The sequence below is a fragment of the Fulvia fulva genome, chromosome 4 (genome assembly GCF_020509005.1).
Source record: "Fulvia fulva chromosome 4, complete sequence".
In the NCBI taxonomy this organism is placed as follows: Eukaryota; Fungi; Ascomycota; class Dothideomycetes; order Mycosphaerellales; family Mycosphaerellaceae; genus Fulvia; species Fulvia fulva.
In genome coordinates this window covers 3,491,204-3,517,299 of record NC_063015.1, presented here as the reverse complement: position 1 = coordinate 3,517,299, position 26,096 = coordinate 3,491,204, and the positions used below count along the sequence as shown (strand labels likewise).

General features: G+C 53.8%; 12 protein-coding genes across 12 annotated transcripts; 6 read left to right on the top strand and 6 right to left on the bottom strand.

Moving 5' to 3' along the window:
* Positions 1-571: 571 nt before the first annotated feature.
* On the top strand, positions 572-1,343 carry CLAFUR5_04723 (uncharacterized protein; the record flags this gene model as incomplete). The annotated part of the gene is made up of 2 exons (XM_047903871.1): positions 572-623; positions 676-1,343. 2 exons carry the CDS (start codon positions 572-574, stop codon positions 1,341-1,343), a joined length of 720 nt encoding a protein of 239 aa, XP_047760478.1.
* A 336-nt stretch (positions 1,344-1,679) lies between these two features.
* Positions 1,680-2,098, top strand: CLAFUR5_04722 (Ubiquitin-conjugating enzyme E2 8; the record flags this gene model as incomplete). The annotated part of the gene is made up of 2 exons (XM_047903870.1): positions 1,680-1,727; positions 1,781-2,098. 2 exons carry the CDS (start codon positions 1,680-1,682, stop codon positions 2,096-2,098), a joined length of 366 nt encoding a protein of 121 aa, XP_047760479.1.
* Positions 2,099-2,479: 381 nt separating this feature from the next.
* On the top strand, positions 2,480-5,661 carry CLAFUR5_04721 (uncharacterized protein; the record flags this gene model as incomplete). The annotated part of the gene is made up of 3 exons (XM_047903869.1): positions 2,480-2,529; positions 2,967-3,127; positions 3,185-5,661. The coding sequence occupies 3 exons, from the start codon at positions 2,480-2,482 to the stop codon at positions 5,659-5,661; spliced, it is 2,688 nt and encodes an 895-aa protein (XP_047760480.1).
* A 985-nt stretch (positions 5,662-6,646) lies between these two features.
* On the bottom strand, positions 6,647-7,240 carry CLAFUR5_04720 (uncharacterized protein; the record flags this gene model as incomplete). Its single annotated transcript, XM_047903868.1, has 1 exon — positions 6,647-7,240. One exon carries the CDS (start codon positions 7,238-7,240, stop codon positions 6,647-6,649), a length of 594 nt encoding a protein of 197 aa, XP_047760481.1.
* Positions 7,241-7,521: 281 nt separating this feature from the next.
* Positions 7,522-8,270, top strand: CLAFUR5_04719 (Proteasome subunit beta type-3; the record flags this gene model as incomplete). Its single annotated transcript, XM_047903867.1, has 3 exons — positions 7,522-7,543; positions 7,597-7,945; positions 8,021-8,270. 3 exons carry the CDS (start codon positions 7,522-7,524, stop codon positions 8,268-8,270), a joined length of 621 nt encoding a protein of 206 aa, XP_047761283.1.
* Positions 8,271-8,886: 616 nt separating this feature from the next.
* On the bottom strand, positions 8,887-9,105 carry CLAFUR5_04718 (uncharacterized protein; the record flags this gene model as incomplete). The annotated part of the gene is made up of 1 exon (XM_047903866.1): positions 8,887-9,105. The coding sequence occupies one exon, from the start codon at positions 9,103-9,105 to the stop codon at positions 8,887-8,889; it is 219 nt and encodes a 72-aa protein (XP_047761282.1).
* A 2,298-nt stretch (positions 9,106-11,403) lies between these two features.
* Positions 11,404-12,312, bottom strand: CLAFUR5_04717 (uncharacterized protein; the record flags this gene model as incomplete). Its single annotated transcript, XM_047903865.1, has 2 exons — positions 11,404-11,748; positions 11,797-12,312. The coding sequence occupies 2 exons, from the start codon at positions 12,310-12,312 to the stop codon at positions 11,404-11,406; spliced, it is 861 nt and encodes a 286-aa protein (XP_047761288.1).
* Positions 12,313-12,558: 246 nt separating this feature from the next.
* CLAFUR5_04716 (Methylthioribose-1-phosphate isomerase) lies at positions 12,559-13,731 on the top strand (the record flags this gene model as incomplete). The annotated part of the gene is made up of 1 exon (XM_047903864.1): positions 12,559-13,731. One exon carries the CDS (start codon positions 12,559-12,561, stop codon positions 13,729-13,731), a length of 1,173 nt encoding a protein of 390 aa, XP_047761287.1.
* A 281-nt stretch (positions 13,732-14,012) lies between these two features.
* Positions 14,013-15,039, bottom strand: CLAFUR5_04715 (uncharacterized protein; the record flags this gene model as incomplete). Its single annotated transcript, XM_047903863.1, has 3 exons — positions 14,013-14,609; positions 14,676-14,917; positions 14,985-15,039. 3 exons carry the CDS (start codon positions 15,037-15,039, stop codon positions 14,013-14,015), a joined length of 894 nt encoding a protein of 297 aa, XP_047761290.1.
* A 1,181-nt stretch (positions 15,040-16,220) lies between these two features.
* Positions 16,221-19,001, bottom strand: CLAFUR5_04714 (uncharacterized protein; the record flags this gene model as incomplete). Its single annotated transcript, XM_047903862.1, has 1 exon — positions 16,221-19,001. One exon carries the CDS (start codon positions 18,999-19,001, stop codon positions 16,221-16,223), a length of 2,781 nt encoding a protein of 926 aa, XP_047761289.1.
* Positions 19,002-19,698: 697 nt separating this feature from the next.
* CLAFUR5_04713 (uncharacterized protein) lies at positions 19,699-20,769 on the top strand (the record flags this gene model as incomplete). Its single annotated transcript, XM_047903861.1, has 1 exon — positions 19,699-20,769. The coding sequence occupies one exon, from the start codon at positions 19,699-19,701 to the stop codon at positions 20,767-20,769; it is 1,071 nt and encodes a 356-aa protein (XP_047761285.1).
* Positions 20,770-22,481: 1,712 nt separating this feature from the next.
* On the bottom strand, positions 22,482-24,284 carry CLAFUR5_04712 (C2H2 finger domain transcription factor sebA; the record flags this gene model as incomplete). Its single annotated transcript, XM_047903860.1, has 1 exon — positions 22,482-24,284. The coding sequence occupies one exon, from the start codon at positions 24,282-24,284 to the stop codon at positions 22,482-22,484; it is 1,803 nt and encodes a 600-aa protein (XP_047761284.1).
* Positions 24,285-26,096: the final 1,812 nt, after the last annotated feature.

Below are 26,096 nucleotides of genomic sequence, written 5' to 3'. Positions count from 1 at the left end.
AGATGCCCTCTATCGCGGCAATCTGTTCGTATCGCAGGCGGCGGCTGTTAGCATCAGTGGTGGCTCGATGGACAAGTCGCTGACGCTTGGAGGTGTTGATTACAGGTAGTGGGCCTCTCTTCTTCGGTGTGGAAGGTGGCGCTCTTTCAAGCCGTGAGATTACTGAAGAGACAGAGCCTTCGTTAGTGTGAAGGGCGTCTGCAATCTGCTGCAGCGGCCAGTGGGCGTGTTTGTGAAGAGACCACATCTCGCCCTTCTCGGATTCGGTAAAGACGCGTCCCTTCGGCATGGTGGCGATAGATAGCGCGTGTGTGAGTGTGTGGATAATGAGATTGAAGGTAGCAACACCTTCTGAGATGGACATGGATAGCCGGAAGGGGTTAGCGTAAATACAGGGGTTGTAAAAATATGCCCAGGACTGTAGGTAATCCTCGACTGCATAACACACGAGGGCACGTTCTAGTCCTAGCATCAACGCCATCTTCTTCATCATCACAGAGAAACTTTGCATCAAACCTGTCTGAAGGATAGCTAGTGATCGAACAGCTCACAACAAGCAGATACTCACGTCATGGCCGACCTCGAAACAACATCAGCAACGAAAGGCGACACGAATATTCTAGGTATGGACCTCCAGCCCGCCACTGGAATAAGTCTACTAACACCTCGGTCCAGAATACAAAGAAAAGACCGCAACCCTCCTCTCCGAAATCTTCATCTCCGATCCCGTCATCCGCTTCATGCTCTCTGGCCTAGATGACACAACTCGCCTATCCTACATGCACGAATACTTCTCCGCCTTGACCAAAGCCGCCATGCTCAACAACGCCACATTCCAAGAAGCTTCCTCCTGGACCTGCGTCGCTATCTGGCTACCACCCGGCAAAAAAGTCGACAACCCCCTCACAATCCTCCAAGCAGGCATCCTCCAAGCAGTCCTCAAGCTCGGCTTCAACGGCATCAAGAAAATGCTCTGGGACTACCAGGGTCAAGCTGAGGCATTGAAGAAGAAGGAATTGGAGAAGGAGAGGTTTTGGTATTTGTTCTTTATCGCTACGGTGGTGGAGGCGAGGGGGAAGGGGTTGGCGACGGGGGTTGTGGAGGGGTGGAAGGGGAGGGCGAGGGCGGATGGGGTGCCGGTTTGGTTGGAGGCTACGACGGAGAGGAGTAGGGGAATTTATGAGAGGTGTGGGTTTAGGGTGGCGGGGGAGGTGGTGTTGGGGAGGGGGACGCATAGTAGGGATGGGGTGGTGGAGAAGGGAGGGCCGGGGGTGAGGGTTTGGGGGATGGTTTGGAGGCCTGAGGAGGAGGAGGTGAAGGCAGAGGAGTCGAAGGCAGTCTAGCCAGTTGCTGCTGAAGGGAAGGCGTCAGCATGAGCATCCCGTTTCCCAGGCCACTGGAGACCATGGTTACAGGCCTGGACATTCGCCAAGCAGAATACACGAGATCAGACTTCGTTATCAGACGTGCGAGCACCGTTCGCAACGCCATAACGTACATTTCCTTCGACATGACGCTTACCCAAACAGGAAAGCACATCTTTGCCAGCTTTATGCAGCGATTGAGTTCAGACTAAACGGCTAGTGCTCCAAGAGCACGCGACACGCACATCGATCGACGTCAGACTTCAATGCTCATTTTGACCTCAGCACAACAGTCCCAGGCTGCAATAAGGTATCATGCGAAGTCCAACAGGTTTCACAATGGCACAGCAAAGGCTCACAGAGGTACCTTTCCCGGAACCCTCATTATTCGCCGTGGCTAATTAACTTTCCACCAGGAACTCAAGGAGCTCGAGAAGAATCCACGCGATGGTATCGTCGCTACAATCATGGATGAAGATGTGTTCGAATGGCTTGCTAGGATAGCAGGTCCTGCAGGCGAGCCGGATTATGATCTTATGCTGCATATGCCGAAGGACTATCCTTCATCACCACCGAAGGTGGCGTTTGTTACCAAGGTCGATCACCCGAAGGTCAATAAGAATGGCGCGATTGATATTGCAATTCTGACGCAGGAGGGGTGGAGAGAGGAGTTGACGGTGGCGAAGTGTATGTCTGATGCAATGGGTGGAAAGGGTGTTATGTCACGAAGCTGACGACTGTGTGTAGTGCTTGAGCAGATTAGGGACATGTTGAGGGAAGGCTAATGGCACGAAGCGCCCGGTCAACGACTAAAGCCGATAAGCATTAACGCAGCTCCCATCAATACCTCTTGACTTTCGAAACCTCCAAGATGCCCGCTCGATGGCAGGCAGGAGACACACTCTTTGTTACCACCAGCGCTTCATCACTACAGCTTGTCTCACGTCTACGTATCTGCTGACAAAGTCATTGCCGGATTACACTTCTCGACACCGCCACATGCCGGCCACACTCGAGCTCTTCAATTCGGCAATGGGCTCGGCTTGCATGAGCTGAAATGCAGCTTAAGCGAAGGCTTGAAGAGGTATTTTGGTACACATCAGCTCTGTGTGACCATGCGACAATACTTCAACGGTCCAGGAACGTGGGGTTTCATGATTCAGAGGTAAGCATGGCAATTCCCTCAGACGATCTCGACGTCGCACAATACGTGTTCTTCGGTGTGTTCCTGTTGGTGGCAATGGTGTGCTACTCCTGGGAGATCTGGTATCGCACAGAATGGCATGCCGTGCTAGAACATATCTGGACATGGCCCTCTATCATACGCCGATGGAACAAAGCTTTCCATTGCACCGAATCAGGATTTTCGCGTTGGCAAAAGGTCGAGACTGACGACGGAGTGGGCATGGGGCATTATGCGACACTTTGGCAAAGGCCAGTGAGGTGGAAACGAAGGGTACCGCCATTTCTTCTCTGGGTCCCAGCTGCAGTATGGTCACTTTCTGTTGTGGTGCCACCCTTGCACTTATCCGCGAGCGCCAGTGGTGACCAAGAACTACTCAGAGCTTCGACTTTGGAATGGAACAATGCGACGATCTGCAGTGAGGAGACACCAGCCTCGGCTGTGAACGCTGACATTGGTGGCACTGGCATCAGAGTCGGTCTCTACATTCCTGTCTGCTTAGCTTTGCTGACCCTTGGTCTTGGCAATCTGCACAGAGACGACACTGGAGCAAAAGAAATCGGTAGCGCGCAACTTTTGAGTACGTCAGAGATCCTTGTGCGTGTTATATAGGTGCCCATACTGACAAGCTGTTCAGCGCTATTCTATCTCAACTTCAATGCCTTCAAAGCTGCTACTGCGGGTTTCAAAGAACTTACCTTCCCCGAGGTCATTGTCGCCTGCATGACCATTGACTTTACGGCAGCTGGTCTACACATGACGACATCTAGTAAGGAGACTTTGGCAGCTCGATGGTTTATGGGCGTGTCGGCATTGAACCAGATCGTCGCCGTTGTGATGATCATTGCAATGCTTGCTCGAATCAAGCATAACTACACAGATCTTCCCGGCGTTGATATAGTGTGGTGGAGCCGGATCAACTCACATTCTGGACCCTCGAAAGCAGTATGGCTCTACATAGCCGCCCGGTGTCTCATACTTGCTCACGGTTTGTGGTTGGATGCTCGTTATTCTCCACTGTTCCACAGACTGGAAAAGGATTGGTCCTATTTGGCGGGCGCTGATCAAGAGATGGAAAGAGCAAAAGAAGAAGACGAAACGTTGGTCGGAAAGAACGCGGCGGATGAGTCGGAATATCAGTACGCTGTCCTCCCAGCGACTGTATTCGGAAAGTGGACTGAATGGCTGCCAAGCCTCTTGGTCGCTGTGACCAGTACAGAAACCCTTGCTGCTCGCCTGCGATATCACAGCGACATCCAGGAGTGGGGCCAGAGCGCAGCTTTGGTCCTTGCCATTGCTGGTGTAATGCACTGGGCTTATGTGATGGGACAGGTCGTCCGAGAAAAGCTGGAACAACAGTGTTTCCTTCACTGGCTATTTGATACTACCCGGCGACTCAAAGTATTCGATGCGCGATCAAGACACCCAGTCAACTATCCGCGATATGCGTACAGATGTGAAGAAGGGATTGATATTTCAGACGAGAATCTCCTTCGCACCGCGGAGGCAAACAACATGACCGCCGTTCGAAAGCTTCTCAGGCATGACGCAGACATTAACGCGGTTGATCAGAAGCAAGGGATGACCACTGTGCGTTACGCCATACGGTACGGAAATGTTGACTTTGTCCGAGAACTTACGAAGAAGGGAGCCAACCTCAGACTGCCAGACAACCTTCCGATTCTTCTGGTTGCGGCACAAGCAGGACATCCAAATATGATTCTATACTTTCTGCACAAGATCGAATATGCTTCAAAGCTTGAGTCTAGAGAAGGCAGAAGTGCACTCTGGTCAGGATCTCGACACGCTCGCAGAACGGTGACAAGCAGCATCGGGCCATGGACTCCTGACGAAGCAGGAAGGACACCACTGTATGCCGCGGCCGAGGCAGGGCAGTACGCAGCTGTGCGACCGTTGATAACGCACCTTTGTCCGCCTGACCAACCTTCGCCTGGCTATTCCGAAGCTCTGAGAAGAGCTCGTAGTGAGCGCTGTGACAAGGCTCTCCGGTGCTTGATAGCATGTGGCACAGAGATTTCATACCTGGACAATGACGGCTCTACCATCCTTCATGACGCTGTACGAGACTGTCATGCTCAGGAAGGAAGCCGACTCGTCACTAAAGCAGGGCAAGTCAATACAACTCACCAGAACCTGGAAGATATCTACAGAGATTTGGAGTGTCTTGCGAAGACCTTCAAGGAGTTCACGAGATTAGTCGACGTTAGCGACAAGGACGGCCGAACGCCGCTCTCGATAGCAGTACGATCGGATAGTGACATGTCGTACAATGAGCACGCCACAAAGATACTGCTGCAACTTGGTGCAAATCCATTTGCAACAGATTCTGACGGCAAGACCCCCCTTTTAGGCTACTTGGAATGGAGAGGCCAATACATCTCGAGATGTCCTCGATACCACCAAGACCCGGTCTGGGCGCACCCGTTTGTACATGCCCTATGTCCAAATCTGATTCACCCAGCTGAACCATGGAATGAGAGCCTAGTCGCCGGTCTTCTTGATCTACCGCCGAACGTGATGTACTGGCTGGTGCACGAAACTTGGATAGCCCCAGAATCTCAGGTCGGAGCAGACCGACGTCCACTCATCATGGAGGCTGTATATACTGGCAAGATTGGTCCTGTCGTTGCACTGCTCACAGCTAACCCAGGGTCATCGTATCATGCTGCGGTAGACATCAAGCAATGGCAATTTCACCGGGCAGGTCATGAAGAAAACAACTACGCCGATCCCATTTCAGCTCGAGCTCTAGAGTCTCTGTGGGAAGAAACTATCGAGCCGCGCCAGAGAGTCGTCAAAACCATTGTCTCTGGTGTACTCATGCTTGACTGGTTTGACAGCAGTATTTGCATCCTACCAAATCCCAATGACCATGCAGCCGACGAGATCAACGTTGTGATACAGCACGACATCTACGAGCCACCTAAGTCTATTCGGAGAATGAATGAGGATGAATTGAGTCAACGAGCTGAAAAGAAGTACCATGAGATCATAGAACACCTCCGCGATGAATCTTACCACCCAGAACTTCTGCCTGATGGAATAGCCAGCAGGTACATCAAGAAAGCCCGGGTGGAACATCGTGTTCATTGACTTGTAGCATTCAAGCACTATGGACTTGTGGACCCCAAGTTTGGAGCAAAGTGAAGCAAATGTCGAAATAGGGCTCCTGGGACGCGATTCAGTTGAACTTGGGAGCATACACTCTCCCTTACATAACCCAGCCGCCCTCTGCTCCTGTCCTTCCGCCATGGCGCCCCTCACGTCGAAACTCAGCGATTTCTTCAAAGCCATCAACTTCGCCGTGGAATGTGAACAGCGCCTCATGGAACTCGACTCCGCCTACACCCTCTCCGACCAATGTGATGCAAATGATTCATGATCGATCCCCAGGACAAAAAATTGGACAAAAAGAAGCCCTTCAGATATACTGAAGGTGAAGAAAATCCGACAATGACCGGTGATCTTTACGGATCGAACTCGTCTCAATTGATATGACAAGTTCAAGACCGTAACCCAATTGACGTTATCTCGCTAGTAACAGTCCATTGATTTACAGATTTGTGCTTGCTTGTTCAACGCAACCTCACTAAGGCGGCGTAATCTTATGATCACGACCTATAGTTGCGTTGATGGAGGGGCAAGAGTGTGGGCGACATGTGTAGCTTTGCTGACAGATGGTCCGTGCGGACTCTTCGCGCGCTGAGGGGTCGGTGGTCTTGCTTGTTGGTGAGCTGGGCGGGAACTGGGATGGGGAGGCAGAGTAGGTGAGGGTGTTCTGTGCGGCATTCAGTGTGCCACTATGATCTATGTCTTCGGCCAACCATACCGTGCTCGCGTGTTGTATGGTACATCTAGGTTGTCTTTCTTCCTCGGCCTGTACAAATGGTCAAAATTCTGCACGTTTGCAGGGTCGCCTTTCACTCTCCATCTCGTCGAGGCGAGGCCGTTGCCATCACGAGTCACTCTCTGGACGCGCAAGGGTATTTTACAGTGACCGACATCAAGCTCATTGCGCCGCCATCATTCTTATGTGATGCCCCATCCCGATCTCAAACCTAGTACCAGAACCGCCCGCTCATTTCGGCCACCTTGTCTTTGGCAATCCTCTTCCATGCCCTCTCTGCTTCCACTCCCTTACCATCGCTGGCATACCCTCCATTGCTCTCCTCCTCTGCTCCAATTTACCCATCATCGTCCTCTCCCACGCCTTACCCTTGACCTTCTTTCCAACACCCGTGCCCTGCACTCTCAGACCATTCTCGATCCGCTTCTGCTCCTTCACTTCTGGGTGCTTGGGACTTATTGGCATCAAGGGTAGGACATCGTAGGCGCGTGCGAGTTTGAAGAGTTCGGCTTGGCGACGGAGACTGATTTGGGGGGATTGCCAGTTGCCGGTTCGCGGGTTGCGGAAAGGGAGGAAGGGGTTTCGCGATGGTGTGGTTGGGGCATTCGTCGAGATTGTAGGTCTTGGGATTTCTGTGGTTGATGCGCCGACGTTTGGGTCTGAGGAGGAGGTATTCTCGGCGATCGTGATGGTCTCGCTGGTCTGAGGTGTAGATATTGAGGGTGCTGCACTGGCTACTTGTGGTGGCGGGAATTTCGTGAAAAATCTCAGTAGCCGTGGGTGCAATTGCTGGGCCAGGCGTATATGCTGCTCCATTGCTGCCATGTTGGATGTGTCAATGTCGTGGGAATGGTGGAAGTGGTGCGGCGCTGTGCTCGGAGGTGGTGTGGTCGGCAAGTCCCGATGGGAGCTTCCACGCGCGTCAACTGAACTGCCTAGCTATCGACCATCGAAACACATCAACTAAACACCTCACCAACACTTCATCACCGCGCGAACCTCACATATCCCCGACCAACAGCTTCGCTACCTCCAATACCACACTTCACCCTCGAAACCGCTAGAACAACACCACCACAACAGCTCAAACACCACAGGACAGCATCATGTCCTCGCCGTTCTCCATCAGTATGTCACGTCAAGCACACGATAGCTCGAGATCCTTCTAACACTTCTCCCAGACGGCGGCGCCTGCGTGGCAATGGTGGGCAAAGACTGCGTAGCCATCGCCTGCGATCTCCGACTCGGCCTCCAATCTCTCACCGTCAGCAACAACTTCCCCAAGGTCTTCAACTACGGCCCCAGCCTCTACCTCGGCCTCACAGGCCTCGCGACCGACGTCAGCTCCGTCTCAGAGCTGTTCCGATACAAAGTCAACATGTACCGGTTACGGGAGGAGAGAGACATTGCGCCACAGACCTTCGCGAACTTGGTGTCGAGTAGCTTGTACGAGAGGCGGTTTGGCCCGTGGTTCATCGGTCCAGTTGTGGCGGGTATCAACCACACAACAGGGAAGCCGTTCATTTGCGGGTGAGTCAAGATGTTGGAGAATAAGCATATCCCAAACGCAGGTTGGACACGATACTGACTACTCTGCTCGTCTAGCTTCGACTCAATCGGCTGTATCGACTTCGCAAAGGACTTCATCGTCTCCGGCACAGCTTCAGATCAACTCTTCGGAACCTGCGAAGGTCTCTGGGAGCCCGACCTCGGCCCCGAGGACCTCTTTGAGACCATCTCTCAAGCACTCCTCAACGCAGTCGACCGCGATGCACTATCAGGTTGGGGCGCGCACGTGTACATCATCGAGAAGGACAAGGTGACCAAGAGACTGTTGAAGGGACGACAAGATTAGAGGGTGGGCACAAACAGCCAGTGTACACTAGAAGAGCATTGCATGAACATGCCAACGCACGGCAGGGCGTTCGAGGCGCATATGGACACGCTAAGCGGGAGGATATCTTGCGGCAGAAGATCCACTGCTATGTATGGTCAGTAGCTCTTATGACATGAGATGAACTGATACCAAGAATGTCACAAAAAAGGCTCGACATGCCGTGCATTTACGCTACTCATTGACCACTGACCTCACCTCTGGGCGTCAGCATCAAGTCATTTTGCTCAAGACGGCAAGGCCGTTGCCGGCAACGTGCTTGCTATTCTGCATTCTGCACGATCTCGAGGCCTGCATGCTTCTACAGGAGTGACTGTGCTCCGTGAGGAAGAATGGCAAAAACGTGGTAAAACAATCGACATGACTGCAATGATGGCGATTTCGCTGACCAATGGCCTCATGTCTCCCAGCAGGCATCTGACGAAACGAGGGCACGAAGCGCTAGTCCTAGCTTGATGCGGCTATTCATACCAGTACGACAATGCTGAATGTCGAGGTTGAGCGGTTTTGACTGGTATAGGCTTCCTTCGGTGAGGCGGACCCGGTGTCCCTGACAGTGAAATAACGAAGATCTTCGCTACTCGAACGAGGAGTCTGCTGAACCTTCTACTGTTGCCAGTGTCAGGATCGTTGTGTAGGCGGAGACCATGTTCAGGGTGTCGAGAAGGTCAGTCAGGACGGGTCGAATTTGGTAGGATTCTGGGTCGTGGCCGGGGAAGCCTGAGCGCATGGTTTCTTCGTGGTGTGACATAGTCATTGGCACTTGGTAGCTAGCAGGACGGTACTGAGCAGACATACTGTATGCCAATCGCCGATCGTGGGTTACAGCTTCGTTTAGACGATATGTCGCAATTGGGTGTGGAGACTTGTATCGAAGTTGTGAGACACTACCTGAACGCGCGCTGCTCCAGGTAACGATAATCTCATGGCTCTCTTTCATGTTGCACGCAGCCGTACCGATACACGGCACTCGAACCAGTCTTTAGAGCAGCAATCATATGCCGGGCTCATGCTACCCCTCGTCCTTTCTCGTGTCCTCGAGAACATTCAGTTTCGTTGCACATCACAGATAGCGTTGCATGATACTAATCGGTCCTCCCATGAGCCCAATCTCGGCCCACCCTACGAACCGATAGCAACCACAGAAGCAGGCCACCGCCCCTATCCATTGATTTCTCAGCCTCGCCAAGTCATGGCTCAAACAAACCACTGACCATGAGCTCAACGCATATTCGTACACCATATCCGAGCAGCTTCGAATCTTCAACTGAGAATAAGATTGGACTAAAAGACATGTAGCTCTCCAGCATATTCTGCAAACAGCTGACGTGAAACGCAGAGATCTCTCGGGTTCTGGCTCCAGGATGTATGGAGACTTGGCGGTGAAGTTTTAGTTGGGCCGACAAAAGTGTGCCAGGCTGGGACATTTGTTCGGCAGAAGGCGCGAAAGTTGTTGAGGTATGGCACCGCGCAGTCGATACTGAATGATCCTGATCCTGCTTTGGTCGGGCAAAGATATGTTGAGATGGTCGATGTTCAATGAAGACTCCGATATGGGCACCGTTTAGAAGGTAGTGTCCTGATCCGAAAAGGTTGCATGATGCTGATTGGTATCTCTGGATTGACTGTAGGCGCGTGGTGTTTGAAGCGAGTGACCGTTCACCAGCGTGTTGTGGACAGTCCGATGGCCTTGGTGGAGAGACGTGTGTCCGAGCAGGCGGTGCACTCCGAGTGCTTGTATCGCATGCTTGCCGCCCAAGGCTTGCTTCGGCAGACTTGACCGACCACACAGACCGCAAAGACCTTGTCCCACTCCACGAAGGTCAAAGCACCTCATCAAGCCCAATTGCACGTCTCTCTTGGAGTAAGACTTGCAACAAACCCACATTCCGTTGTCCATCGCAAGTTTGTGCTGGTGGCTGCTGGGGAAAACAGGTGCTTATAGCACTATTGCAGTCAGTGAGATGAGCAAGATCCTGGAGACCGGCTTCCAGCTGTGGGGCTCAAGAGCGGTCACGAGGGCGGCGCAAGAGCCCATGTTCGTATATTTTGCTGTAGACAGCTGCGACAGACCTCTGAAGCTCCCGTGCTATTTGTGCGGACTTGTGGCCTTCCGCGTACAGCTCGCACAAACGAGTATTCTCCTCGACCGACCAACGTCGATTTAGCCTGCCATTCATGGATCGTCGCTCTGTCTCGTACTGCATGTAGTCGATCTTATGACTGACAGCTCGAGAAGTTCGACCTAATACCGCTGCGATTGTGGCATGAGCCATGCCAGTGCCAAGGAGTAGCTTCAGCTTCTGGACTTCATCGTCCCTCCATCTTTCCTGTCGCGGCTTTCCGCGCTCTGCAGCTGGCGTTATGGCACGGTAGCGGTGGCGTAGTGATAGGGACGGTCTACCAGGAAGTCGAGTTGCAATGGTGGGATAGCTCAGGCCAAGCACATTTCTGCAATGCTTCAATTCGGCATCTTCCTCCGGAGAATAAGGAACGTGTTTCTTATCGAGGTCGACAAGGTCGGTATAGGTCATATGAAGGACATGGCTGCGAATGCAACGGCGAGAGCGGCCTGGTAAAAGCTCTGACACCTCCCGCAAAGATAATCCTCGCCGTCTTGCGTCCTTGAGAATCGCATCCTCTTCTGCGCTCCAGCGCTTGGTTGGCTTAGGCTGTAGGGCGCCTGAGCGCTGCAAAAGCTTGATTCTGCATTTCACACCGTCGACAGTACGGTTGGGGAAGAGCTTCGCTATGTCATCGTATTTTTGGTTTTCGTTGGCAGCCGTGATCAGGGCTGCATCTTCGGATGCGTTCCAACGCGGCCGCCGGGGCGCTGATGGCAACGAGACCGGGTGAAACTGCCTTTGAGCACACTTTACCAAAGACGCCTGGTTTAGCCAACGATTGAGATGGGGACGATACAGGCCAGCAACGAAAGTTGATACATGCATTGGTGAAGTCCAGTCGGCTTGATGGAAGACCTGACGCGACTTCTGGAGATGGAAGCGTGGGTCCGTGGGAAGGTCTGTTGTGCTTAGACCATAGATAGACCACTGTGCTCTATGTAGACTATACTAGCGCGGTTGGGGTCTGACTACGAAATCTTCTTGTTGTCCACGGCCACCACCAACGCCTCAGCTTCCTTCTCACCCACATCATCAAGACTCTGTACATCCTCATCGCTCAGCGCAAAATCGTAGATGTTCGCGTTCTGCGCGATGCGGTCTGGGTTGTCGCTCTTTGGCAGCGGTGCCCAAGCCTTCTGCAAGCAGTACCTCAGCAACACCTGCGCTGTCGATTTGCCGTGCTTCTCGGCGATCGACTTGAGAGTCTTGTCGTCGGCCCTCTTGTTTCGTACGAGCGGACAGTATGCCTCGACGGCGATGCCATTCTTGTGGCAATAGTCTACCACTTCCCGCTGCTGGCACCATGGGTGGAGCTGCAACGTTGTCAGCTTGATCGCAACCGGCAGAGGTTCTCTACTCACTTCGAGCTGATTGACATGCGGCGGCCAGACCTTCGCATATTCCTTCATGCTTTCGATAAGTCCGACGCCAGTATTGCTAACACCGATGGACTTCAGCTTGCCTTCCTGGTGTAGCTTCTCCATGACTGGCCACAGAGCCTTGATGCCCTTCGCACCTTGAGCCTGCCCATTGTGGATGAGCAAGAGGTCCAGATAGCCATTGTCGCCATCGATCTTCTTGACGCTCTCCAGGCACTTTTGGTAGGTTGCCTCCTCATCTCCCTCAGCAGCAAGCACTTTGCTTGTGATGAAGAGGTCCTTGCGTGGAACGTCGGATTTCTTGATGGCCTCGCCAACCTCAGCTTCGTTCCCATAGACTTGAGCGGTATCTATGTGACGGTAGCCAACTTGCAATGCCTCCAGGCATGACTTCGTTGTGAGATGATTTGGACTATCCCAGACGCCGAATCCAAGTTGTGGCAGCTCCGCTCCGCTCTTGAGCTTCAGGGTCGACCGAAGTGAAAGTGATTTTGCCATCTTTACCAATGTCACCAAAAAGTCTGCCGTGGTCGAAATTACTTCACTTACGAGCTTGTGAAAAAGGACAAGTACCTGCACCAAACTTCTATGCATCTACACGTCATCACGTCCACGGTGTCAAGACTTCTCAATCGGGAAGCTATTCTACAGGGATCCACCGAATGGCTTCAAAATTTGAACTAGCCCGAAGCTCCACTTAAAACATTCACTCAACACTAACCACTCACTACCACCAACATCAAAATGGTCCTCGAAGCCATCCGCTACAAGCCAGGGAGTCTCTACATCCTCAACCAGCTCCAGCTCCCACACCAAGAAGAATATGACGAGATTAAGACCGCCGAAGATGGCTGGCACGCCATCAAAGACATGCGCACTCGCGGAGCACCAGCCATAGCAATAGTCGCCGCCCTCTCCCTGGCAGTCGAACTCACCCACACCAAGACTTCCAACAACGCAGAAGAAGTCTGCGCCTTCATCATCGAGAAACTCAACTACCTCGTCACCAGCCGTCCCACAGCCGTCAACCTCGCCGACGCAGCCGGCAAGCTCAAGAAAATCACTCAAACCGCCGCCGCCTCCTCCAAGAACGATGGCGCCGCCGTCTCGAAGGCCTACATCGACGCAGCAGCCGCTATGCTCACTGCCGACGTCTCCGACAACAAAGGAATCGGCCACCACGGCGCAGCCTGGATCCTCAAGAACACCTCCTACTCCGGCCCCATTTCAGTCCTAACCCACTGCAACACCGGCTCCCTCGCGACCGCCGGCTACGGCACAGCACTCGGCGTAATCCGATCCCTGCACTCCACCGGCTCCCTCCACCACGCCTTCTGCACGGAGACACGACCCTACGACCAAGGCTCCCGCCTCACAGCCTTCGAACTAGTCCACGACAAGATCCCCGCCACGCTCATTACAGATTCCATGGCATCTGCTCTCCTCCGTCTAAAGGGTGGTAAGGACCGCATTGCGGCTATAGTAGTAGGCGCCGACCGCGTCGCAGCAAACGGCGACACAGCCAACAAGATCGGAACGTACCAACTCGCCATCACAGCCAAGCACCACAGTGTGAAATTCCTCGTCGCTGCACCCCGGACGACCATCGATCTGAACACACCCTCCGGCGAAGCGATCATAATTGAAGAGCGCCCAGGGGTAGAAATGACGATGCTCAAGGGGCCCAGGTTCGACGGTGTGAATGTCGATCTTAGCTCAGTGGAGCAGATCAGTATTGCGGCCAAGGGGATAGATGTATGGAATCCATCTTTCGATGTCACGCCAGCGGACCTGATCGATGGGATTATTACGGAGATTGGGGTGTTTGAGAAAGATGGGAGTGGCAAGTTTGATCTCACGGCTGCGATGGAGGCGAAAAATGAGAGCGTTAAGCCTAGCACTGTGGGTGGGCTGTAGAATGCTTTGCCTCGGGATGGCAAGTGAAGGGGAGCACTTCAACAGTAGAGATAGATGAGCGTAGCGACCAATGATACCCAGGATCGAGTGCTTTTGAAAATTGCTTCCATGAGACTGAGAAGGGTGTGTAGTGAATATTGTCTGCACACGAAAGAATCGTCTATCATCACATCTCCTATGGTATCGTTTCTATCCCGCTAGAGAGCTTGTGCTGTACTCCAAGCCACGCTGTACAATGCTAAATCCAAAGACTACCCAACACAGTCCTCATGACTATTAGTTCAGAAGTTTTGCGACGCACCACCATTCAGCCTCGCAGGGTAGAGGTCTTGCCCTTCTCGCACCGGCTGTTGCATATTGCCATTGACGCCTTCATCCTGGGTTTGTCCACCCGAAGTGTACACCGGTCCTCCCATCATATTGCCCTGCGCCTCCGTATTCATCGCCATCTCATCATCCTGCTTCCTCAACGGCGCAGGGAATCGGTTGTGCTTATGTCTCGTCTTCACAGCCGGCAGGAAATCAATAATAAAGCTCCAGATGTAGAAGATGTAGATCAAGCTTATCGTCCACTCCAATACTGCTGCGCGGTTGTAGTGTCCCTGGTTGCCCATTACGCCGAATGCAATGGCAAGGGCCAGCTCGACGAAGATGAAGGCGAGCTTGATCCAGAAGGAGTAGGCGAGGATGGAGTATTCGCGGTAGTGGATTCCGAGGCGTTGGTATTCGGCGCAGATGAAGATGGCGGAGATGATATAGCCGCCGATGAAGACGACGAGCATGGCGTCGTGGACGTGCGGGTAGCGGACTGTGTCGAAGATTGTGAGGAGGATCAGGCCGGCGGCTCCGACTATGGCGAAGATTGTCGCGAATATCGACTGCACAGTAGCATTAGCCATGATCCCATCATCACTACGCGTTCGCATATGCCCATGTATACGCACCAAGATCTGCTCAGTCCTGTTGTAATTCTGCGTCAACCTCCCCGTATGCCTCAACCACCTCTCGGCAACGAATGCCACATCAAACACCACCACCGCAACCGCACTGCCCGCGATAAACAACGGCTTGCCCCAATTCCTCGCACCAATGTCACTGATGTATGCTATGTGTTGATCCGTGTTGAAAGAGCTGTAATGAGGACTACCGATCGCGACCCAGCGCCCTAGCATGGCGAGGAGTGTGCCTGTTTGTATCCCATGTCAACAACCATACTACCCAATCCGGGAGGATGTTTTCGGTGGAAATCATACCTAGCCAAACGCATCCTGCAAAGAGCGGGAGGAACCAATATGAGAGTCCAAACATCGCGTCGTCGTCGCTACAGCGCTATGCTGTGCTCGTTCGCTCGTGCGAGGTGGTAGTGGTGTATGTGATGCTGTATAATACTGTATATCGATCGACCTCAGAGCCGGGAACCGAAAGGTTTACCGAAAGCCTGCTAGGATACGACCAACTTTCTGGAATGTGAAGACTGAAGAATGCCAGCAGCCGTGATGGCACTGATGAATGAAATCCGTCGACGAGGCAGTGCCCTGCGCAATGTACCCAAGGAAACAAAATCACACAAGCAGGATGAGCTCACAGCAGTGCGACAAACCTTGCAACAGCAGTCGCGAAGCACGACTGGCCTACGTCATGTTTCTGGTGAAATTGGCAGGCGGATAGACTTCACGCGGTCCGGAAGACAGCGGTTGTCAAGAAATGAACAATGAGGCACAGCAGCAAACGCGTTGCCATCCCTATGTCCGATAGGTACAGGTACGTATTGTCTTGGTGCTGTATAAGGTGATGTAGACGTGCAGGTTGTGTGTATAGTGGACAGCGGGGGAAGCGACGACCGAGTTTCTCTTGCATGTTCGCTGACTGTAATGACGCGGAGGGCGGTTTGGGAGGCTCCGCGGAGGATGGTGTTGATCGAGTGCTGCATGTGGATTGCATAAGCCACGTTGATGATGGACTTCACGTGTCGTACACAGTGTGAGGGCCCGTGGACCTTCGCAGCATAGAATGGTGCTGTGAAGTAGAAGTACAAGCCAAGATAAAGGAATGTCAGCGACATCCGACCGACCGACAATGAAACGAGAACGCGAACAGCTTGGCGACATGTGCTGACCATCACCCTGCCAACACAGCCACTCTTGGACGCCTACGAGCAATACACGTGGTAGATTGTACCACGAGAGCATTAAGGCAACAGTCGAGAAAGCCATCTCGTACTTTCATTCAGCTACGACAACGTAACATTGCCTCATCAACCTCATCAACCATACAAGAAGTCCAGTCCTTGTTCTTGAGAAGTCTTATATATCATCCAACCATTTCCCGTGTCCATTCCATCCCGTCATCATATCGTGAGCCTCATCCACATCAGCAAAGCTCCCATATAACGCCAATCGCTATGCATCAAAAGGTTGTGATGTCAAGAGTCCGACTACGCAGTTGCGCGCCTTGCAAACATGCTCAACGCTTGCACCAATTCAAGTCGATCAATATCTCGACCGTCTCCCACTCCTTTCCTTCCTCGTCCTTTCGTGTTCTTCAAAAACACTCTCGTTCTCCTCAGGCACAGTCTCCGGGTTCGGGGTCTTGCGTTCCCTCCTATGTCGATGTCTTCGATTGACACTGATCTGGCTGGCAGAATCATCGGGAGCCAGACTGGCAGTATCGCCCAGACCATCATCCTCTTCCTCTTCGAAGTCTGTAACGCCGCTAGCAGGCGTGTCCAACCTCACACCAACAGGATCACCAAAGCCACTGCCACGACGAAGCTGTGCCTGAGCTGAAAGACCCGCTGATCGTTCGCGCAGCATTTGTCGCACAAGCTCGGCGCGACCGTGCAAGATCTCAAAGGCATCTTCCAGACGCTCCATATCCAGGAATAGGTTTCGTTCCAGCTCAGCCGCGACTGCGATCTCAGTGTCCTCGTCCAGCTGGACTGGCGCAGGCGGCGCGACTCCCATGCCGTTGGGCCCAGGTGTAGGTCCACGAGATGGGAACATCGAAGGCATTGGTATGCCATCCGGGCTGATTCCACTGAAAGGGGTTGGATTCCGCGAGGGTACTGCGTTGAACCCGCTGAAAGGTGTTGTGTTACGTGACTGTGGACCGCCCATAGCTCCGCGCGAAGGTGCTCTTTGCGATCCCCATTGTGATGCTGAAGGTGGAAACGGTGCTTCTGCGCCAGACCAGAGGAAGCCGTCGAATCTGCCAGATATCAAGATGTCCCACTCTGCTTCGTTCACTTCAGCAAGAGTTGCAAGCATCCCATGCAAATGAGGATTGTTCAGCAAGTACATAGCAGCCTCGCAATCCCGTGGTGGTCGTTCTAGCCTGTATAGCCGCTGGAGAGCTTTCTTCGCGCGCCGCAGGGCGTTGGATGCAGCAGATGGTCGTTCTGCAGGTGTCGGCGCCCTTGCTTCGGAGATGAAACTTTGTCCGTGCATCAGAGCGATGAAGAGATTCCTCTGCTGTACTGTCAACTTTGTCATCATCGCAAACATAAGCGTGTCTTCATCAGCTTCTTCGGGCGGGCTCGATGGCACTTCCGGCTGCTGTGATAGCCAACTCTGTACGGCTCTCTTCGTCTTCTGATTCTGCCGAATGTAGTGATCTCGGTACTCTTCGGGAACATCAATGTCGAGCTTTTGCATAGGTGCAGCCGTTGCGCCTGATATGCCCAACCCACTCTCGTCAGGCTGTATCGAGAATGGCGGCCATTGCGGTAGCTCTCGACGACCAGCCACAAACTCAAGTATTTCTCCCCAACTCACGCCATTCTCTTCCTCGTCCGACATGTGCGGTTGTGGAGTAGTCTTGCATACTACGCAGTCGCATCGTTGTGAAGAAATGTCTCGCGCGAACACCTGTGATAGCTTATCCAACAATCTGCGGGCGACTGACTTGTACCCAGTAGCAACTGCCAGAGAGCCATTGCTGTGTATGACATGAAGGTAGTCATCCAACCTCTTATGCACAGTAGAGAAGACCTTGGCGTACTCTTCGAGTGGAGCTGCTGAAGCGAGAGCTGGTGACTGGTATACATTGTACTGCTGAATCGGCGCAGGTGACTGAACCAACCTCTTGGGCACAGGAGTCGGCAAACCGCCATACTTGAGCAGGTAATCAACTCTTGGTGCCTCTTTCGGTCCGGATATCGGCGGTGGAGGTGGAGGTGGTGGCAGAGGTACTTGTCTCGCAGTCATTGGCGTCTTCATGGAATGCGGCACAGCTTTGTTCGCGATACCAACATCGATGATGGGTGTGGCCCGCGCTCCTGCCGAGAATGGCGCATAGTCCTGAACGGGTGTCTTTGGTTGCGAATCATCGAAAGATGAAGGAGAATCGTTCGTTGCAAGATTCGGAGGCCGCCTTTGCGCACGGCTGGGTTTGCGATCTGGCGCGATTGATGTCGCGTCGGAGTCTGTGGTATCCTCGGTGAGGGTGGAAGGAGGCTGAGATGCAGCTGTCGACTCTGTCCTGCGATAGCTGCTGTTTGGTGTAGATTTGCCTTCGTCCTCTGGGAATGCGCCTGGCATGCTCGAGATCTCGGATTCCTGAAAGCGTGCCTCTTTCCGCAGACTCGCGCCAGACTTCGCGCTCTGCATACCATTGCTGCGCGGGCTGTCATTGCTACGCCTGCTATGCTCCATCCTAGCTTTCACGTCCTCCGCGGTCTCTCGCATGCTCTTGCCGCTCCCAGAGCGCCTGATGTCGGGGTCGTCTTCAGTGAGTGGTGGGCTGGGAGGCGCTCGTGAGGGTGCTGGTGCCGCTTTCGCAGGAGAAGAGTTCCTCCGCCTGGGAATGTCATCGGCCAGATCTGCTGTGTCTGGCGTGTGTCGTGAAGCCTTGACATCCTCTCTGCTGCCTACGGCCTCTCTGCTGTGTGCTTTGCTGAAGGAGGGATATGACGTCTGCGATCTCACTTCACCGCTTGCACCGCTTGGACGACGGTCCATTTCAGGAAGACCACTGCTTTTGCGAGGTGATTCCCTTACAGACTCCCGGAGGGACGTCCTGCTACCCGCCGCCCTCTGACTGTGGGAGGTGGCTGACCTGCGGGACTCCCGATCCAGACTTTCGCTAGAGAGCTGCTTGCTCGAACTCTTCTTCGACGATCGGTGCTTATGCTCCCTCAGCGAGGACGACTTCGACTCTCGGTCGCGGTCGTCGTGTTTGCGACGGCGGCGAGGCTCGTCCATATTGGTTGCACATTGGGTTTGTGGCAGAGCTGCGTCGTGGTCATTTGGCCAGTTGAGCATGGGCGACATGATGGAAGGGCGGCTACCGGTATGCGTTGGCTGGCTTCAAGTGCGGGTCCGTGGTGCTTTCCCTTCCAACTTCCCAGCCAATGAAGCTACTACCCTCACAACTCTCAATTTCACTATGCAACTTGCCGTAGATGGACCAAGTGGATAAGAATGTTGTGTTCGCTGCGAACATGACCGGCAGCATGCATCCAGGGGCGCTGTCGAGATGAAGTGCGCGGAAGAGCAGGCTGTGTCGCAATGAAGACCAACCAACATCGAGGTCATGCACGGGGTCCAACGACATCAAGGCACCAGCATGTGAGAGTGCCTGAACACCTGACAATCGAGTCATTGGGCATTGAGGGCATTCACTTAGGCATGGCAAGAGGTGTGTTGGAAGGAACGACCGCAATGGACGACTTTGCCAGCATCAGAGGCCTTTGAGCTCAAGACACGCGACATCTCTCGAAGATGAACTTGTGGAATACCTGGGCAAGCAGCCCCAAGACCTTGATGTCCATATCTCAGCACTGTGACAGTACGAGATACCCTGATAGCGAGGTTGTAGTAGAACACCTGGCATGAGGTTCGTGATCTCATTCTCTCACATCCCTTTGGGCCACGCGCTCGCGTCCGACTGGAATGCCACCACCCTTCGCGTTTCAATATCTACTCTCTCTCTCCTCCATCTGCAACATTTCCAAAAGATGTTGCCACGATGACGGCAAACCCGAAGACCGTCGGTCTTTGCATCTTCCTCTTCCTCGCCTCGGCCCTCATCACGCTCTCCCTCAAACAGACTCACCATGGCGGCACCTTCCTCCCCGGCCATCGCTCCAGCGGCCACAAAGGCGAGGTCCTTACAAAACAACAACAAATCCTCCAAACCCACAAAGTCGCCTTTGCGACCTTCCTTGCTGGTAGCACTGCAGCAAAAGACCACACAGACGAAGAATCCGCCGCCTTGAACGACGAAGACGATGGATACTACCTAGGCACCAGAGTAATGGCCTACCAACTCCTTCACTCCAAGAGTGCCGGCACCAACAACTCCATCCCCTTCCTCGTCCTCTGCACCCGCGACGTCTCGAAACGCAAACGAGACCGCCTCAAGCGCGACGGCGCGACCATCGTCCTCGTCGAACGATTAGACCCCGGCTGGGTCGCATCCGGCATCGACCGCTGGAAAGACGTAATGACCAAACTCCGCCTCTTCCAACTCGTCGAATACAGCAAAATCTGCTTCATCGACGCCGACGTCCTGATCACAGCTCCCCTAGACGGCGTCTTCTTCGACGAAGCAACCCTAACCCAAGCAACCCTCCCCTCCCCCCAAAACATAAAAGACGACGAAGGCCCCTTGCCCCGAACCTACATGTTCGCCACACACGCCGATTCCTGGGGTTACGATCACCCTTACCCACCCACCACAGACCTAGACTACCTCAACTGCGGTTTCTTCGTCTTCACGCCCTCTTTAGTCCTCTTCGACTATTACATGAGTCTCACCAAACTCCCCGGCCGTTTCGACCCTACATTCCCAGAGCAGAATCTGCTGAATTACGCGCATAGACGAAACGGCAATATGCCCTGGAAAGTCATATGGTATGGATGGAATGTGAACTGGCCGACGGAGAAGGATTGGAGGGGTGGTGCGAGGAGTTTTCATGCGAAGTATTGGGATGGCGATCCGAGTCATGATCCGGTGTTGAAGGCGATGTGGAGGGAGCAGAGGGCGGAGATGGAGGGCTTTCACAGGGGGAGGGATTTGGAGAAGATCAAGGGGTAGAGATGGGGTGGTGGTGACGATGGGGTTGGGTGTGTGCTGGCATTCTGTGTAGGCAAAAGTCTGAGCGTGGAACTGATGAGAGCAGAGGGTGAGCTTGGTCACGCAACACATTCCTCACACAGTACACTCGTTCACACCTCGCACTGTCCACCTTAGTCGCCATACGTCTCAGATGGTGAAGACTCGTGAAATCCATTCTATTCTTACCTCCCACCACCCGTCATGCACGAGACAACAGAACAGACTGGTTTCGCCTTCCTGCAATCTGAGATGAAGGACTGCATCTGCCGAGAGCTAACCGCCACTTCTTCTCGTCCCGTGTTCAAGAATAGCAAGCACACTGACAAGAGAAACGTCAACTCCCAGACTCCTGCGTGCGACAGTAGCACATGGCCTGGCGTGCCTGGCTTACGTAGTAGTGTACTGCCCTTATGCAAGCCCTACGACTCTTCCAGCGCGATCTCAATCTTCGGCCGCTGTGCAGTAGTTTGCACGCCGGTGGGCATCTTTCGTCAGCGTAGCGGCGCAGTAGTCTGTTGACACTTGTTCTCATGAAACAGCGACGTGATAAAATAGCGTGACTTCCATGATTGGCCATCACCATCAACCTGCTAGTAGTGGTCGTATGCAGGTGTCTCCAACACTTGTGCAAGGTACAACAAAGCTTCTCATGCATCATGCACAGTGTAAGGATGAACGAAAGCCGCGGCGTCAGAGATCTTGAATCGTCCGAGCAGCGAGCACACATGCACCGCGGCTGAGAGGCGTGCCCATGACATGTAGAGGTGCAGGTACAGGCACAAGACGTATTTTGGGCATGCTGGCGTTTTCTGGTTGTCGATGACGCGAGACGCGTTTGATGTTGACAAACGTTGTGTGGCTGTCAGCCCGCAAGCACGCAAGTCATGGTTGTTTCGTTGTGCGGTGCCCGTGCTGGTGTGCTGCGGTGGACATGAGTCGCAAGTGGTGGGGAGTGTCGCCACATGGTACGATTAGATACGAAGTAAGGTGATGAACAGGAAATGCGTTGACGGTGAGGTGATGTGGGGTGGAAGAGAAGAGATGCGAAGGTAGATGATATCAAGAGACCAATCACTTTTGCTCTATAGTACAGTAGTTACAGTTCCCACAGCCCATCACTCTTCACCACTCTCCTCGACCAGCGCAGGAGGGCTGTGGATGCAGTAGCTATCCAGACAGGCAGGTCTTCGGGTGGCGGTGTGATACATACAAATCCCCATCACACAACCAATCACAAAAGAAAAGGTTGGGATATACATTCAGCTTCGCGCGCGAGCAGCGAGAAAGATCACGAACAAAGCACGTTTTTGAAACATGCTTGTCCCGGTAATTCCATCAACAGCAATGCCCCAAAAAGCCCCAAGAGTAAAAAGGTGGATTGTGGAAGAATGTGTCCGAGCCCAGGAGAAGAAGTATTATGTTGTACAGCGAATGGCAAGAATGTCCAGGGAAGAAAAGGTAGTACGGCCCGAATGCTTCGTGCTGTTGATGCCGCATCGAATCGAAGAGTGTGTAGAGGTAGTGTGATTGGGTTTCGCCGCAGTCCTTTTTATGATATCCCCCAGCGTGACGACGTGATATTCGTATCAGAGCAGTGCCCCTCCAGTGATGTGGCATGATAGGTCATCATCCATGTCTACAAGCAAGCAAGCGGAGGCAACAGAAAGAAAAAGTCGGGCAGAAGAAACATTCTATTCTTCCCGCTTGCGCTTCTTCTGCGATGGCTTCCTGTCTTGGGAAGACGGGCTGAAGTCGCCATCGGAGTAGCCAACGCTGCTTGAGCTTGAGCCAGCCATCTGTGAGGTCACGTCGAACAGCATCGAGCCGAGCTCGTGGGCGTCTGGGCTGACTCGATGTTGTTGAGGGTAGAGATGTTGTGGCGGGTATTGCTGCTCCTGCTTGGGCCGGATCACACTGCCTGCATCACCGCCGTTGACGGATTCGATGGGTTGTTGGTGCATCTGGTGCTCGCCTGGCTGTGTGAGAACACCCATGACCATGGTACCGGCGCCGTGTGTCCTCTGGTGCTGTGACAGGTTGTCGGAGCGAGAGAACTTCTTGCCGCAGTCGGAGCACTCAAAGGGCTTCTCGTGAGTGTGGAGCGACCGGTAGTGGCGTTTGAGGTGTTCTTGTCGGCGGAAGCGACGACTGCAGAGAGTGCAGACGAAGGTCTTGGAGGGGTCATCTGTCAGGGACTGCTTGCGACCACGGCGAGAAACGCTGCTGCCTTGGGTTGGTGTTGGGGCGGCAGAGTCGTTGTTGTCAGATGTTGTGCTGGCTGCACCTGATGTTGGTGCGGTTGAGGCCTGTTGAGTAGTCGACTGCGCAGTGTTGATGGCAAGCTCGACCTTCTTGGTGGTCTTGCGTTTCGACTTGGACTGCGCGGCAGCAGAGTCTTCCGGCACCGAAAACTCGGACAGTGGTGAGAAGCCGCCGTGTGCCATCTCGTCTTCGTCGCTGAAGCTCTCGTCGCTGAAGAAACCGTCGTCCTCGATGAGGCCTGGCACAAGGTCGAGGCGTTGGCGCTTGCTGTCTTGGTAGTTGATGTCTGGTTGAGCGTACGCGACCATGCCAGAGAACTCGTCCTCAGTGTCGAGATCGAAGATGGGCTCGAAGGTCGGGTAGCCGGCGTATTGCACGAGTTCACTTGGTGCAGCAATCTGAACGTGATGTTCGTCTCTCAGGGGTAAAATGTGCTCCCTGGTATCCGCAGATGGCGCGTTTGCGAAGTCGGCACTTGAAATGCCGACCGTCAAATTCCGAGGGTCGCACACGTCCTGTTCGGAAGCGACCGAGCGAGGCACGGGCGATGGCGATGGTGACACCTGCTTCGAGTTGGATCCCGTTGCGAGTTCGTAGGATGTGCCGCTGGCTGCAGAAGCAGAATTGTGGTGCGAGAGAAACACTGGCGTCATTGGCGGGGAGCCAGGGCGCGTCCAGTCACCGCCTGCCAGCACCTCAGAAAACACCTCCTCTTCACAGCCTTGCTTCACTGCAGGCTGGTACACCATTTGTGGCTTGGCGAAAAACACGCTCTGTCCATTCACTGGAGTTGGGATGATGTCACACGTTGGTGGAGGAGTCGAAGCCGAGCTGAATGATCCAGATGCTGAGAGAGTGGGCGTCGCTGGGAAGTAATGGCATTCGGTATCGATCGGTACTAGGCCATGGGCTTCGTGCTGCATGACATAATGGGGTTTCTGCTGTTGGCGAGGCGAAGCGTCTGGTGTAAGCATTGGAGGTGGTCCATATGCGTGCTGCTGGTAGTAGATGTGCGCAGATTGTGGGCGGTGGTACATTGCCTGCTGCTGCTGCTGCTGGTAGTGCATCATCTGCTCTGGGCTCGATGGCACGATTGTCATTGGAAGGCCATGCGGTTGCTGTGGGTGAGGGGTGAAGTGGCCATGTTGTCTTGACTCTGGGCTTGGCTCTGGTTGGTAATAGAAAAATGGACTTTGCGCCATTGGAGGCGTAGTTTGGTGTGCGTATTCCATTGCTAGGTATTTCTGCTGACCATGCTGTTAGCACGCGAGAGTGGAGGTACGGTCCGCATCGCTACCAGCGGACCTACCAAGTTTTCTGTTGTCGTCGTGTAGTAGTGGTCTCAGTTGGCTCGAAACATTCAATAAGAGTTCCGCCTCAGGTTCCGATTAGATTGGTAGTTGTTGATGATAGTGTCGCACTGTACAGAGTCCGGGTCGGGGCAGATCGAGATGTAGGTCGGAAGGAATGGCTGTGGACGACCACGAGGCGTGATGATGTCTCAAGTTGTACGGGGTGTTGTCGGTCGTCAAGGGAACTTTTTCGTCGATGGTCGCACAAGAAGTTAGTGTAGAAGAAGTGTTTCAAAGGAATGACGAGGTTCGATCCGAGTCTTGCACAAAAAGCACAGATCGAATTGAGACCTTAAAGGGAACAGTCAAAAGAAGTACAAGAGATGACGATAGCGGATAAGAAGAGAGCGTCGACCAAGTTAAGATAAACCCTGGACCTAGGCGTTGGACGAATTGATGGGGAGAAAGGCCGATTGAGACAGATCAGCCGGGCGACGCGGCGAGCGAAAGGTTGGCCCAAAAGACGTTGGCCAGGTACAAAAGTTAGTGCCAGAGTAGTGTGCACGCGATTCGAGTTAGCTCATGGGGACGTCGGGACGAGTGCTGGGTCCATGGGATGGGACGCACAGGCGCTGAAGCCGGCGAGCAGGACACGACCAACGAGCGTCGATGCAGGTACGCCCACCCCAGCACCGCCCTAGTTCCTCTATCCCGGCTGCGTGAATACGATTAATTGGCTCGTCTCTGTGCAGCACACTAGGACATAATTCGTCGACCGCCATGGTTGCGGTGCTGCGCCTCTGCGGCCTGCAGGCCTTTCACAGCGCGCATCGGTATGTGCGAAGGCCACCTCGTCAAGTCTTCATTTGGTCCACGTGAAAGTGCCCATGAAATACCGACATACGAGGTCACAGCGCTGTTGGCATCTGCGTCTGCGTCGCTGTCTCCGCCATTCGCAGTGGCGGCGTTGGGCTGAAAGCTGTGTCGCGACTGTATCATGGCCTGCATGCACACAGCCATGAATCTCTTCGTGGTGCCGTGGTTTTCAATGGCGACGTTTGAATCAGAATCGCTGTGCAAGTCAGCGTGCTGCAGCGACAAACAGACGACTGATTGGCGTGGTGGCAGCTGGCAGAAGGGCCGCATCCTCGGAGGCTCGGCCCCGGCGAAGGAATCCGTTCTGTGACAAGCTTGCACGCAATTCGCTGCCAGGTCTCATGCGCGCGCATGGCCGCAGGTTCTGCGCGCGACCAGTCAGTCGCTGGTGTTGTTGTGCAGGCATTCTACTTGTTGACAACTGGTGAGGCGAGCGTCTGCTGCATGGTGATACTGTACTGAAAGCTTGTGGCACGCTGTGTGCTGCTGCTGCTGCTGCTGCTGCTTCTTCTCGTCGCCAACACCCCCAGCGTGTGTGGCCAGACTGCAGCGCCACCAGCGTGTGTGGTCAGACTGGAGCGCCACCATCAGCCAACCGACACGGCTTCACTTCCAATCGATAAACTGTGCCGGAAGGCGATATCACATCCGCTCGAGACCCTCGGTGGGGATTCGCTGGGCACAATTCAACACTCAAGACACTGTGTGTCGACGACTCTTCCAATAACGCTTCCGTTCGTGAGCATCACGCCGTGTGTGGGCTCACAGCTTGCTGCATCCATAGCGTTGTTGGAGACACGGCGTCGTGCAGGCGCTGCCACTGGGCATGTAGCACATTCCATGGTGGCCACACTGACGCTGACCATGGCCTACCGC